We start from the raw sequence: 12324 nt of genomic DNA, 5'->3' as shown, positions 1-12324 counted from the left end.
GGTGCCTATCAGGCTGGCGTGCGTTGAGGGCTTGGCGGTTTATAGCTGAGCAGCCAGGGGCTTCCTTGCAGGGTTAGGAAAGACTGGGAGAGTTTTGCTCGAAAGGAGAGCGTGGTACCTGGTTCCTGGGGCGAGGCTTGTTACGGGGTTGGGTTCCCAAGAGCGGGAATGGTAAGAATTTATAGGGCCACTACTCCCAGGGGCTGGCTACCCCTCTGGGGGTTCCCCGGTAGCAGAAAATTCATTATATCTTGGGAGCATTTGTTAGTGTCTCATTTATACCATCTGTATGAAAATAAACAGAAGCTCCAAACAGAGCCTGTCGTTCCTGGAACAGAGCAGGGTCTGGCTTCCATCTCCCAGGGTGGCTGAGGCGGGGAATGGGGACGTCTCTGCAGTATTTCTCTTGGGGGTCTACTGTGGGAGTGAATAACCTGGAGGTGAGATCATGGCCTGATGATGAGCTTCGAAGCTTCCAGAAACATCCCTGCCCCCCTCACTTGTTTGCTCAGCTCTGAATTCGTTATCATTCATTCGTCGTTTCATTCATTCATTCGTTCATTCATTTGTTCCTTGAAATATTTCTTCATCACCCCTGCCGTGTCAGAAATGATACCAGGCTCTGGGGTCACCCAGGCAACAACCAGCCTCGACTGCTGCCTGTTCCCCAAATCATCTCTCCGCCTGCCAGGTGGTGGCATGGCTGGGCCCCGGCGAGGTGGGTGGGTCCTGGCCCTGGCCCTCGTAGAGGAGGACGGGAGGACAGGCAGTTCACCCAGCATGCCCCGGAGCTGCCTCCTGGTGTGGCAGCCTCAGCCCTGCCTGCAGTGCAGGCCCAGCTCTTGAGGGTGGAGGGTGGCCCTTCCACTGGCCCTGACCCACCTTGGGGTTAGGGAGGATCATAGTTCACCAGCACCCCTGCACGGGAGGCCTCAGGGGCTGCTTCTGTCCGGGCTCCCACTTAGGCTGCTGGATCTCGGTGGTGGGTAGAGTAGAGAGTCCTCTGGGCGAGAGAACGATCCCCAATTCAGGGTTCCTGTCTGAAGTGCATTTTCTGGAAGGCACTTCCTCCAGCTGAAGGCATCTCGCAGCTCTTAAACCCCAGGAGGGGAAAAAAAGGGCAGGGTCCTAAAGTCCAGGGACCAGGAGTCTAGCCTCGGTTCTGTCCTTCTCTGGCTGTGTGATCTTGGGCAAGTCATTTAACCTGAGCTTCGGTTTCCTCATGTGCAAAATGAGGATGTGGTTTAGATGAGCACAGGGCCTCCCCCAGCTCTGAGACTGTCACTCTGTGTGAATAAGTCTCAGGCCCTTTTCTGAGGTGGCCCAGGGGACACTAGGTGCTGAGGAGGGAGAGAAAGGATGTGGGGTGGAAAGGAGGGGCCAAGGGCCCAGGTGACGAAGAGGTGGCAGAGCTCAATGAAGGAGCCTGGGGGCGCCAAACACCAGTGTCGGTGCAAGTCAGAGACCGTGTACGGAGGGTCAGGGATGGGCTGCGTGCGTGCCAAGGGTGCAAGGGTCGTTCCACCATCCTTTCTTTTTCTTTTTTTCTTTTCTTTTCTTTTGGTAGCTCTGGGAATCGAACCCCAGGGCACCCTACCACTGAGCTACGTACCCAGCCCTTTTTATTTTATTTTGAGACAGGATTTTTCTTCAACCTTGGAATTCTCCTGCCTCAGCCTCCCCAGCAGCTGGGATTGCAAGCGTACAGTCTTTAAACAAAATGATGTCCTGTGAAGTCTTTGTGGTTTGAAGTTGCAAATCACTCACATGCTTTTGCCCTCAGAGTGCAGAACCTATTAAAAAAAAAAAAAAAAAAAAAAAAAAAAAAAAAGACACAGGGCTTGAATGGGGACCAGATCTCTCCCTTGAAAATGACACAGAGACGGACAGTGTGGTTTGCACCCTGGCCAGGACAGGCCCCCTGATGTGCCCCTCTCTTGGGTTCTCCATCTGAGAACCTGAAGGAGGGCTGGTGGTGTGGGTCACCCTCCAGGGCCACTTGTATGTGAGACAGAGCCCAACACAGCATGGCCACCTGAGTACATGAACTCTGCCCAAAAGCAGCCGTGGCCCAGGGGACATCATGGCTCCCCTGTGCTGCCAATGCATCCTTCTCCACGAAAGACCATAGATGTGAGAATGGACGGACAGGTGGGAGATTTCCCCTGGGAATTTCAGTGACAGTGGAGATTGATTTCACAGCCTGGCCAGTGCAGACAGATGGGACAAGGGAAGAATGACTTCCTTTCCAGGAAACAAGGCTGCTTTGAAGTGCAGCACTGACCTCCAGGTGGGTGGGCGTGCCTGCAGCGTGGAGGCAGGGTGGGGATTTGCTCGGGGGCTGGACTTGCCTGGCTTTATTGGCAGATGAGCTTGCTTCAAGAGAATGACTGTCTCTTACCCGTGAGCTTCCCCAGTGTAAGGAAGGCGGAACCGAGTCCCGGTGTTGACCTGCCTCATTGCTGTCCTTCCTTCATGCCTGCATGTCTCTTCCCTTGTCAACCTCTTGGGTCAAGCAGGGCGAGGCTGTGTGTTTGCTCTGGGCCTAGAGAGACCAGGGAGGAATTGTCTGGTACCTGGGGCCCCTGGGACAGCACCTGCCAGCTACTTCCCTCTCCTCTGCCTCCAAATCGTCTTCACAGACGTCAGACTCACCTCTGACTTGGAGTTGCCTCATTTCATATTCAGGGTGTCTTAACGAGTATGCAGAATAGGCTGTGTGATTCGAGGGGAGGCACGATGCCAGGCCGAAAATAGCTCCCTCTTAAACAGGTGCGAAGGCGCCTGAGCTTCCACCGTTAAAGCTGCCTCTCCCGAGGCGCTCTGCTGCCACGTGAATCCCTGCCCTGCCAGTTTTAACCGTGTGCAACCTTGAGCAAGTTTTCTCTCTGAGTTTCGTCTTCTTCCACCACCCAGGGGCTCTGGCCCAGCCTCCAGGGCAGATGGAAGGATTGGGTCCCGGCACAGAGCGCACGCTGGGTAGATGTTACCTGTAACTGCCTTAAGCATCGCTTTAAAAACCCAACGAGAGGGCAAACGCCCCTGGCAGTGCCAGGGATGGTGACCTCAGCATGAGTTAGTTGATTGAGTTTCCCTTGATAATAGAAAGGACTTGTGGGCGTTAGGAATGCCCAAGAGGGGAAGGGATCCAGGAGAGCACTGGTGAGAGACGGGCGGGTCCTGGCCAGGTGTGACTGCCCTGTCCTGCTTCTTCTGCTCACTCCAGGCCAGCCTGCCGCTCCTCCTGCTATGATGCCTGGGCAGATCCCCGACCCTTCTGTGACCGCAGGCTCTCTGCCAGGGCTCGGCCCCCTCACCGGACTCCCCAGCTCGGCGCTGACTGCGGAGGAGCTGAAATACGCCGACATCCGCAACATCGGGGCCATGATCGCGCCCTTGCACTTCCTGGAGGTGAAACTGGGCAAGCGGCCCCAACCGGTAAAAAGTGAGGTGAGCAAGCCCCATTAGACCAGGTACAGCTCAAGCACAAGAGACCTGGCTTTGTGCCCAGGGTCTGGCCCTCATTGTGTCGTGGAACCTTGGCCTCGCTCTTTGGAGTGTGGCAAGCAGTAGCTTCTATGCTGCTCCAGGCTTGTTACCTGGGGAATTGGCCTCACTGCAGACCTGCCAGGTCAGAATCTGCATTTTAACACGCTCCCCCTGGGATTCATGGACACATTAAAGTTTGAGAGGCGCCCGGCTAGGATAGGAGTCTTAATCTGTCTCTGCTCTTTCCAGGGGCAAGAGAAGCGTGATGATAACGATAATGAATGATATCTAGGCAATCTCTCTGGGGTGTTGGGAGGACCAGCAGAGAGGATGGAAATGTGCACATGTTTAAAGCGTACACGGGGACACTGATATTGAGCTCTCTTTGAAAGTTTTCATTAGCAACATCTTCAACTTCACCCCTTTCGGCCCCAGTGTGGGGCTGAGCGAGTGAACTTGAAAGAAGGCTGGTGTGAGCTCCCTCTGCAAGCAGCTGCCAGAGCTGGGCATGGCCTCAGCCCTAAGCATCATCTGCCTGAGGTGGAGTTTGCAAAGGACTCACCCACGGAGTTCCTCCCACCCCCAGGTCCCCTGCACCTGCAGCTCTCTCTGGCTTTACTTGCAGAAGGGCAGCTTATCCCCCGGGACTGGTGAGAAGGAGAAGTCCCAGCGTGACTGAGTATCAGTGCAGTGCATGCCCTGCCCACTTACTTACGGCTGGGGGTTTGTCCAAAGACCTGCCTGGCAAGGGCCTCAGCAGCCCATTTTAGAGGCCTGGCAGAGTAGCTACCACCTGGTGAGAGGTGAAGAGAGCAGAACCTGGAGGGCTGGAAGTTCTGGAGAGAGGAGCTCCTGAGTGGACACTGGGCATGGGGGGGCTGCATTGGTTTGCCAGTTAAGGTTCAGCTCTCTCCTAATGAATACCACAAAAACTGCAAAGAAAGACTTTAGGGGGCATGGCCACTGGTGACAGACTGGCCCCTTGAGGGCTGGATCTGGCTGTCAGATGCGTTTTGTTTGGTCTGTATTGCACTTTCAAAGCACGTTGAATTGACATTTCACTTAAAATTTTTTCACTTAAAATTATGGGGCATGGCAGTGGCTAAATGGCATGCAGAGCGAGGGCCACCTCATTTTTCCTCTCTCCACTTGTCCACAGTCCCCACCCCATGACCTTGGCCCTGCTCACACTGATGGCTTTGCATTTGTTAGTGCCAGCTGCCTTTGTCTACCTTCCTGCCTGGTCCCTGCTGTGGCTTTCTGTGCTCAAGACACCTGGGCTAGATCCCTCCTGGGTGCCTACTAGGACGGTGGCTCCTAGTCACTCCCAAGCCCTAGCTTGAAAGCAGCTGTTTCTGGGGCATCCCTTAGTACAATTGCTGTCGACAGCTATGGCCGAGCGATGGCAACTGGGGCTCTGCGGCCATGAGCAGGGTGGATGAGGCCTCGGGCGGGGGCTGAGTCTCCACATCTCTCCTTCCCAAAAGGCCCTGGAGGACCTTCCTTTTTTGGAAAAGACCTTTATTTGGGTTGGGTATTTTTACATTTCACAGCCACCCCCAAACTGGTGGCATATGCCCTGTACCTGAGAGTGACGCGCTGTCCTCACAGGCACCCACAGACGTGTACCATCCAGGCTGTGAAAATAACAAGCCGTTTTTAGGGCATATTTGCATGTCCTCTTGCTGGCTCCTTCGCTGTCAGACTGCAGCGCGGGGGCGAGGAGGCAGATGGAGCCCCGGAGACTGCGCCTCACCGGGCCGACCAGCCTTCCCGGGGATCCACCTCCCAGGTCAGCCCCAGGGGTGGGGCAGCTCATTCTTGGAGCAGTTGTACCCAAAGCGGGTGGGAGAGAAACTTGCAGCTGATGAAGCTCCCATCCGAAGATCTATCTGCAGGTGGCAAACTGCCCTTTGTGGATTTTCACGTAGGCATTGTAGTAGAAATTTCTTGAATAATAATGAGGTACTAGCTCACGTCCATTAAATCTTCAGTACGTACTAGGCAGGCCCCATGCTGAGAGCGTAGCACGCATGATCTCATTTCTTCCTCACCCAATCCTGGTGACCAGGTTACCCCCGTATTGGGCAGAAGGATTTTGAGGTCTAGGAAGGAGGTTCAGTGACTTAGGGTCATGCTGCCGGCAGCAGCAGAACTGGGGTCTGGATGATGTTGGCGGTGTTGCTGTCACCATAGCAATATCTCCCTGTCCCTGAGCCAAGCACCAGGCGTGTACCAAGCACTGTGTGAAGTACCTCATTCATCTCACACAAGGACCCTGTGTTGTTGTGATGTTCGATTGAGGTTACAAGGCTAAGAGAGGTCCAAGGTCATCTGCCAGGAAGTGAAACCAGCAGTCTGACTTTAGAGACAAGTTTTAACCGTATGCTGTGGCCTCCCATGTCCCCTAAGTCCTTTCCAGGCTTCTAACCAGAGATCTATCTGGCTGAGGAGGCCAGATGAACCCGGTCCCAGAAGACTTGACCATTTAGATGGCATGGCCTGTTTGGTGCTGAGTCCTGCAGTTCTGTAGCCTCGTGGTCTCCCAGACCCCAAGAGAGCACAGGCCGGGCCTCGCTCAAAGCAGTCATGACACAGCAGACTCTTGGGCTGTCCGCCTCATAGAGGTCATCTCCTGGGCCTTGTCCAAGTGCATGAAGGAGTTCGGTAAAAGAGAACCAGAGGAATTAAGTTAAGCAGCAAGTTTGTGATCTATACACTGCATTGTGTTGATTATTTTCTGTGAGACATAATGTTAAATTGTTTTGGTATCAACTGCTTGCCTGTGGTCCATTTGCTAAGCACCTCCTGTGTGCCAAGCCCTGGAATCTGAACCATGAACAAAGGAGACAGCATCCCCGTCTTGGAACTCTGTGTAGTAGACAGGCAGTCTTTTACCCTGCAGGATAAAGACCAGGCAGTGATCAGTCCTGTGAGGAAAAGTTAAGCCCCCATGGGGTCAATACAGGCAAGATGCTCATCCTGCTGGTTGGTCAGGGACTCTGGGGACTCTCTGTCCCTGGCTCTGGGACTTTTGGAGCTGTTGCTTCTTTCTGGGCTCTCTCTTCTTTCTTTGCCAATATTCCTTTGCAAGACAGCTTTGCTCTCTAGTTGTTTCTAGACCTTTCCTTCCTTCCTTGTTTGTTCTATAGCCCCTTCAATTTGGACTCCTAAACCAGTCCCTACTGGCCGGGAGGTCCAGGTCATCTGCTGCTGTGGTCACCCTTGCACACTTGGCCACACTCTTGCACACTTAGCTGTACACTCACCTGCTGGATAGACTCCCTTCCCCCGAGGCAACTCCGCAGTGCTCTGGAGGGGCTTTCTGGTTCAAAGGAGGCTGGTCTGGATGACCTTTCAGGAAAGAAGTTATAAACTGTCATTCCGAGGTCAGTCACCAGCCTGCAGATGAGTCTTGTGTGGTTCCCACAGTATCCCGTCGGTCCCTCCCTTTCTTCCTTCCTTCTGTCTCTGAGTGAGTTGCCATATTTGAAAGCTAGGAAATGTGGACTTTTTGGTTTCTTTCATAAAACCAGAATATCTGGCCACTCTAGCCTGCCACCCTTGTAGGCAACAAGATGTGGGAGCTGAGGAGCAGCTGCCTGTGCTACCAGGAGGTTTTTACTTTGCTGCAGGCCACACTACTCCCTGTTGCTTTGCACCTGGCCCACTTCACATTGCCTGTGTTTGAGTCTCTGTTCTGGGTTTAGGTCCAAGGGCAGGGACTGTATCTTACATTCCATTTTACTTCCACCAGACTGTTCAGTTCCTCACATGGATCATGTATTAATACCTGCTTACTGGTCAGGGAATTATTAGCTGTGTCACTTAAATTCAAATTTTTCTATTCCTCCATTACTATATGTCTATTTGTCCTAGTTCTTATCTCGTGTTACACAAACACACACACACACACACACACACACACACACACACACACACCTACCTTTATTTTATTTATTTTATGTGGTGCTGGGGATCAATCCCAGTGCCCCATGCATGCTAAGCAAGTGTTGAGCCACAACCCCAGCCCACTTACCTTGTTCTTGTTCCATGGTTTTCTATTTCTGAATTTAAATGACTGCAGGTAGAAGAAAAAGGAGAAAAGGGAGAACACAAATCAAATCAAGTCATCCATTCCCCAAACCTGGCCAATCATCCTACAGGTTGGGGAAACTTCTTTAGATATTGGATTTCCGGACCCTACCTCAGGCCACTGGAATCAGAATCTCTGAGGGTAGAGTTCAGGGAACCTCTTCACTAGTTGGCTCAGAGATTACTCAGATCCTTTTAGAGCATGACTCTAAGCCATTTATACCTTTCCTCCAGCCCTGTGATCCTTTGGGGTTGCTTTCTGTGGGTTTAACCTCGAGGAATTGGTGTGTGAACACCATCACAGACTGGCCTTTCCAGCTTGGTGCAGTTTCCAGCACATTCTTCACCTGGTGACTAGATCCATTCCTCATCATCTTTAGAGCAGGAGAAGAAATTTAGCTATTGGTGGATTTCACACTGGTGACTTCCCATTTTCTTCAGAGTCCTGTGAAACATTTCAAGGACTTTCACCTTTGTGTGAAAGGTGAATTGGAATCTGTGAGCCATCGGGTACCCTCAGAAAGCAGTTCACTCTCAGATGCAGGTGATGTCCTCAGAGTATGTTCATAAAAGAGACTAAGGTATCCATCCATGTTTCTAGCCTGAGCATAAAATGTTGCCCCAAACCAGCTGGTGTGCGGGGAAAACATTGGCCTTAACTTGCTTGTGTTTTTAGTGACTTGAAACGTAAAGGCAGCCCACTGAGATTTTTTAGCAAGCCTTGCATAATTGGTTTTTAATTTGTGGCTCTTTGGAATAGCATTGGCCTTCTTCCCCTGGCTGAGATGCTTTTTTTTTTTTTTTTTTTTCTGGTCTCATACTTGGTTGGCAGAGATCCAATCTGTCCTTTCTTTGAAATCCTGAATTTCCACTTTAGTTCCTTCAGTTAGTTGGCACATTTTAAAGAGTGGCTAGCTTTTTTGTTTTTAAACAATTAGATTTGAGAGAGAATGAGTGATAGTGACTGAAAGTGATGAGGGAATTTGACACTGACCCTTGTGGTACTGAGTCTTGTGTGATCCCATACCCTGAGCATTCACGGGGTTCTAGAGATGATGCCTGTCACCTAGTAAGATGCTCACATGTAAGGTAGGATTGTGACTTGATTTGCAAATGTGTGAATTACACAAGTTTCTTTTTATAATTGATTCAAAAACTTGTTTGCTTGGACTTTCATTTCCTGGAGGGTCCCTTGCCCTGGAAGTGCTAGGCAGCCCGAATGTTGGGAGACACCCAGGTAATGTGAGAGTCGGGAACCATCCTGGCTTCCTAGTCAGAGGGGCTGCTAGAGCTCTGGGCTTGAGTTTAAGCTTCAGAGTTCACAATGCGGCTCTGTCACTCATCCCCAGGAGGACCTTGAACAAGGCAGCTGCTCCTTCTGAGCATACGTGTCCTCGGCGAGGAAGTTGAAACTCATCAAGTTTCGTCACGAGGGTTAACTGGGACACTGAGTGCAGAGGTGACATTAACAATAGCGTGAGTTCCTTTACCTGTCAATTACCTCTGTTGGGACCTTAGTACCAGTGTAGTGAATCACCTAATCTGACAGCGTGGCCTTCTGATGTGTTGAGTCTGTGTCCTGGAGTGCAGGGAAGCAAGCAGACCTTCCTGTTTCTCATGGTTCATGGAGTCTAACTGCAGCTGGAGTTCCGGTTATCTTCATACTGTGTGAGCGGGAAGATCCTTCAGCCCTCTGTTTCCCCTCAGTTGCCTTGAGCGACCCCTTATCTTGTTTCCTGTGGTGTTAAGCTTATTGCTGGATTCCCATCAGCCACCAGTTTTTTAGCAGCCCTATAAAATGACCTCTTCAGTCAATGCTGGTCATCTTACTTTGGTGTTCCCAGATCCACTGGCAATGTGGACTCCCAAGTTAGGAAGTTGAGTTTTCTCCCAGGTGAGGCTCACCTTGATCAACAATGTGGAGCCATTCAAGTCTCTCTCCCCAAAAAGGCACTAAGCGATGTGGCCTAAAGCTGGAGCGTGAAGTCCTAGAAGGACATGCAGACAGATTCAAGCAGGCTGCAGAGGTTCTGGGAATAGGGTCCCAGGCCTCCTCTGGGCCTGGCACCCCTCAAGGTTGTGCACATCCTGCCATGTGCTGTGCTGGTCTCTGTGACTTCAGTGTCCCCCTTTACTGTGCACAGTGCATGTGCACACTCAGGATGACAAGCCCCCGCTGCTTGCCTCCTCCCTACCCCCTGACAAACTAGCCCCTACCAATAAAGACCCAGGCTTTTTGCAAACAGTGCAGCAAGATGCTGCACTGGAATAGTTTGACCCCAGAGAGATCACTAGTTTGAGCTTCAATTTTCTCCCTTGTAAATATGCGGGGAAAAAAAAAAAAAAAAAGACATGTGATGTAGGTATTTGAGCACTTTTAGCTCTGTGGAAACATTTCCCTGGTCAGGAATAAAGAAGAAGTAAGTTGGAAGCTGGCTCTCAAATGTGAGATCAGGGAGCAAACAGCATATTATGACTGTGTTAGTCAGCTTTGTGTTGCTGTGACGAAATGCCTGAGAAAATAACTTGAAGGAGGAAAGACTTATTTGGGCTCATAGTTTCAGAGGTTTCAGTCTGTGGTCACTGGGCTCCGTTATTTTGGGTCCTGTGTGAGGCAGAACATCATGGCAGGGAACATGTGGTAGAGTAGAGCTGTTTTCATAGTGACCAGGAAACAGAAAGAGAACATGGGGCCCAGGATAAGATATCCCCTTTGAGGACATACCCCAGTGACCTACTTCCTTTAACTAGGCCCCACCTCCTAAAGTTTCCACCATCTTTGTAGCACACGAGCTTTGGGGGACATTCCAGATCCAAACTATGACAACTCTCACATCTTGAATAATCCAAGAGCAGGTGGGAAGCTAGCCAAGGGAGCCTGGTCACTGGAGAAGGGGGCCGGCTCCTCAAGGTAGCATGGTGAGAAATGAAGTAAATAGTCAACAAGAGCTGAAAAGCACATTGGTCTAACGAGTGTGGAAGAAGATCTGGGGAAGTTTTTGAACAGTGGACCAGGAATGGGATAACCTGAATGTAGACTTAGATTGTGAACGAAATGAAACCAAGCCACGCTCAAGGGCCTCCCTGGACGCTGAAATTCGGGAACCTTCCTCTCACTGACTTGATGACTGGGTTTGTGTTTATAAATTCGATATTTTACCAACATTGACTCATTTTCTACTTCAAGAAAAACAAGACTGTCTTTGTTTTTGTTTTCCTGGAAGAATTTTTTTTTTTTTAAATGGGGGGAGAGAAACCTCTACCTCAAACTATAAACAAAAATCAACTCAAGATAGATCAAAGACCTAAATTTAAGAGCTAAAACTATAAAACTCTTAGAAGAAAACAGCTGTAAATCTTTACGACCTTGGATTAAGCAATGGTTTCTTAGATATGACACCAAAAACACAAACAACAACAAAAAATAGACAAAGTAGACATCATAAAAGTTGAAAACTTTTGTGCTTTAAAGGACACAAAATATAAAAAGACAATCACAGAATAAAAGAAAGTTTTTGCAAATCATGTATCTGATAGGTGGTTTGTATTAAAACACACACATATATAAACCTATTACAATTGAACAATAAAAAGGCAATCCAGTTGTAAATGGCCAAAGGATCTCAATGTACATTTCTTCAAAGAAAATATTTAAGTGTCTACTGAGTGCATGAAAAACTGTTTAACATCAATAACCATCAGGAAATGCAAATGAGAACCCAGTGAATTACCACTTCACACCCACTAGGATGGTTATAACAAAAAAAAAAAAAAAAAAAGAGACACACTAGCAGGTATTGGTGAGGATGTGAGGAAGCGATAATAAGATATTGGTGGGGAAGTAATGGTGCAGCCTCTTTGGAGAAGAGTCTGGCAGTTCCTCCAATGGCTAAACAGAGTTACCACATGATCTAGCAATTCCATACCCAGTAGAAAGGAAAACATGTCCACACAAAAACTTGTACATGAATATTTGTAGAAACATTATGCATAATATCCCCAAAGTGGAAACAACTCAAATGACTATCGATTGACTGATAAATAAAGGGCTACATATCCATCCAATGGGATATTATTCGGCCATGAAGAGGAACGAAATACCTGCATGCTACAATAGAGATGAAACTCAAAAACATCTCCTGAGTAAAAGAAGCCCTTCAGAGAGGACCATTTATTGCATAATTCATATATATGAAATGTCCAGAATAGGCAAATCCATAGAGACAGGAAATAGAACTTGGTCCCCTGGTCCCCTAGTGCTAAGAAAATGGGAAGAATGGGGTGTGACAGCTATAGGTTGTGGGGTTTCTTTCAGAAGTGATGGAAATGTTCCAAAATTGATTATAGTGAGAGTGGGACATCTCGGAATACACTAAAAGCTGATGAAGTGTATATTTCCTTGGGCACTCCATGTGATATGTGGGAATTTTATCCCAATAAAATTTTTTAAAATGAGAAAGGATAGCATCTACCTCATGGGACATGGGAAGGATTAGTAGCCATGGCTAGTAAATCCCCTTTTTAGGCCAGTAGCAGTGAAGAAGCCAGGAGCTTTTTTGGGTTATTTTCTGTTCTTTCCTTCTTACTGATATGTTAGTAGCCCTATGGAAACAAAGACTTGGATGGGATTCGGTACAGAACTGCAGAGGAAGGGGTCTAGAACAGGGGTGTCTAACTGCCTGCACATCAGAATCCCCTGGAGAGCCTTCTCATTGGACTGGCCCGATGGAGCAGGAAGTT

At 49.3% G+C, this 12324-nt stretch overlaps 1 protein-coding gene across 2 annotated transcripts in view; it reads left to right on the top strand.

Annotated features, from left to right (window-relative positions):
• JDP2 (Jun dimerization protein 2) overlaps positions 1–12324 on the top strand; it is a 37568-nt gene that overhangs the window by 5616 nt on the left and 19628 nt on the right. For both annotated transcript variants that reach the window (XM_079126268.1, XM_079126267.1), the window contains exon 2: positions 3227–3450. In XM_079126268.1, coding sequence (XP_078982394.1) covers positions 3250–3450 — 201 coding nt within the window. In that variant the 5' untranslated portion in view covers positions 3227–3249. The remainder of the gene's footprint in view (positions 1–3226; positions 3451–12324) is intronic.

The sequence above is a fragment of the Sciurus vulgaris genome, assembly GCF_902686455.1.
Source record: "Sciurus vulgaris genome assembly, chromosome: 2".
NCBI lineage: Eukaryota > Metazoa > Chordata > Mammalia > Rodentia > Sciuridae > Sciurus > Sciurus vulgaris.
The sequence above is the reverse complement of the archived record's forward strand: the minus strand, read 5'-3'. Positions and strand labels throughout refer to the sequence as shown.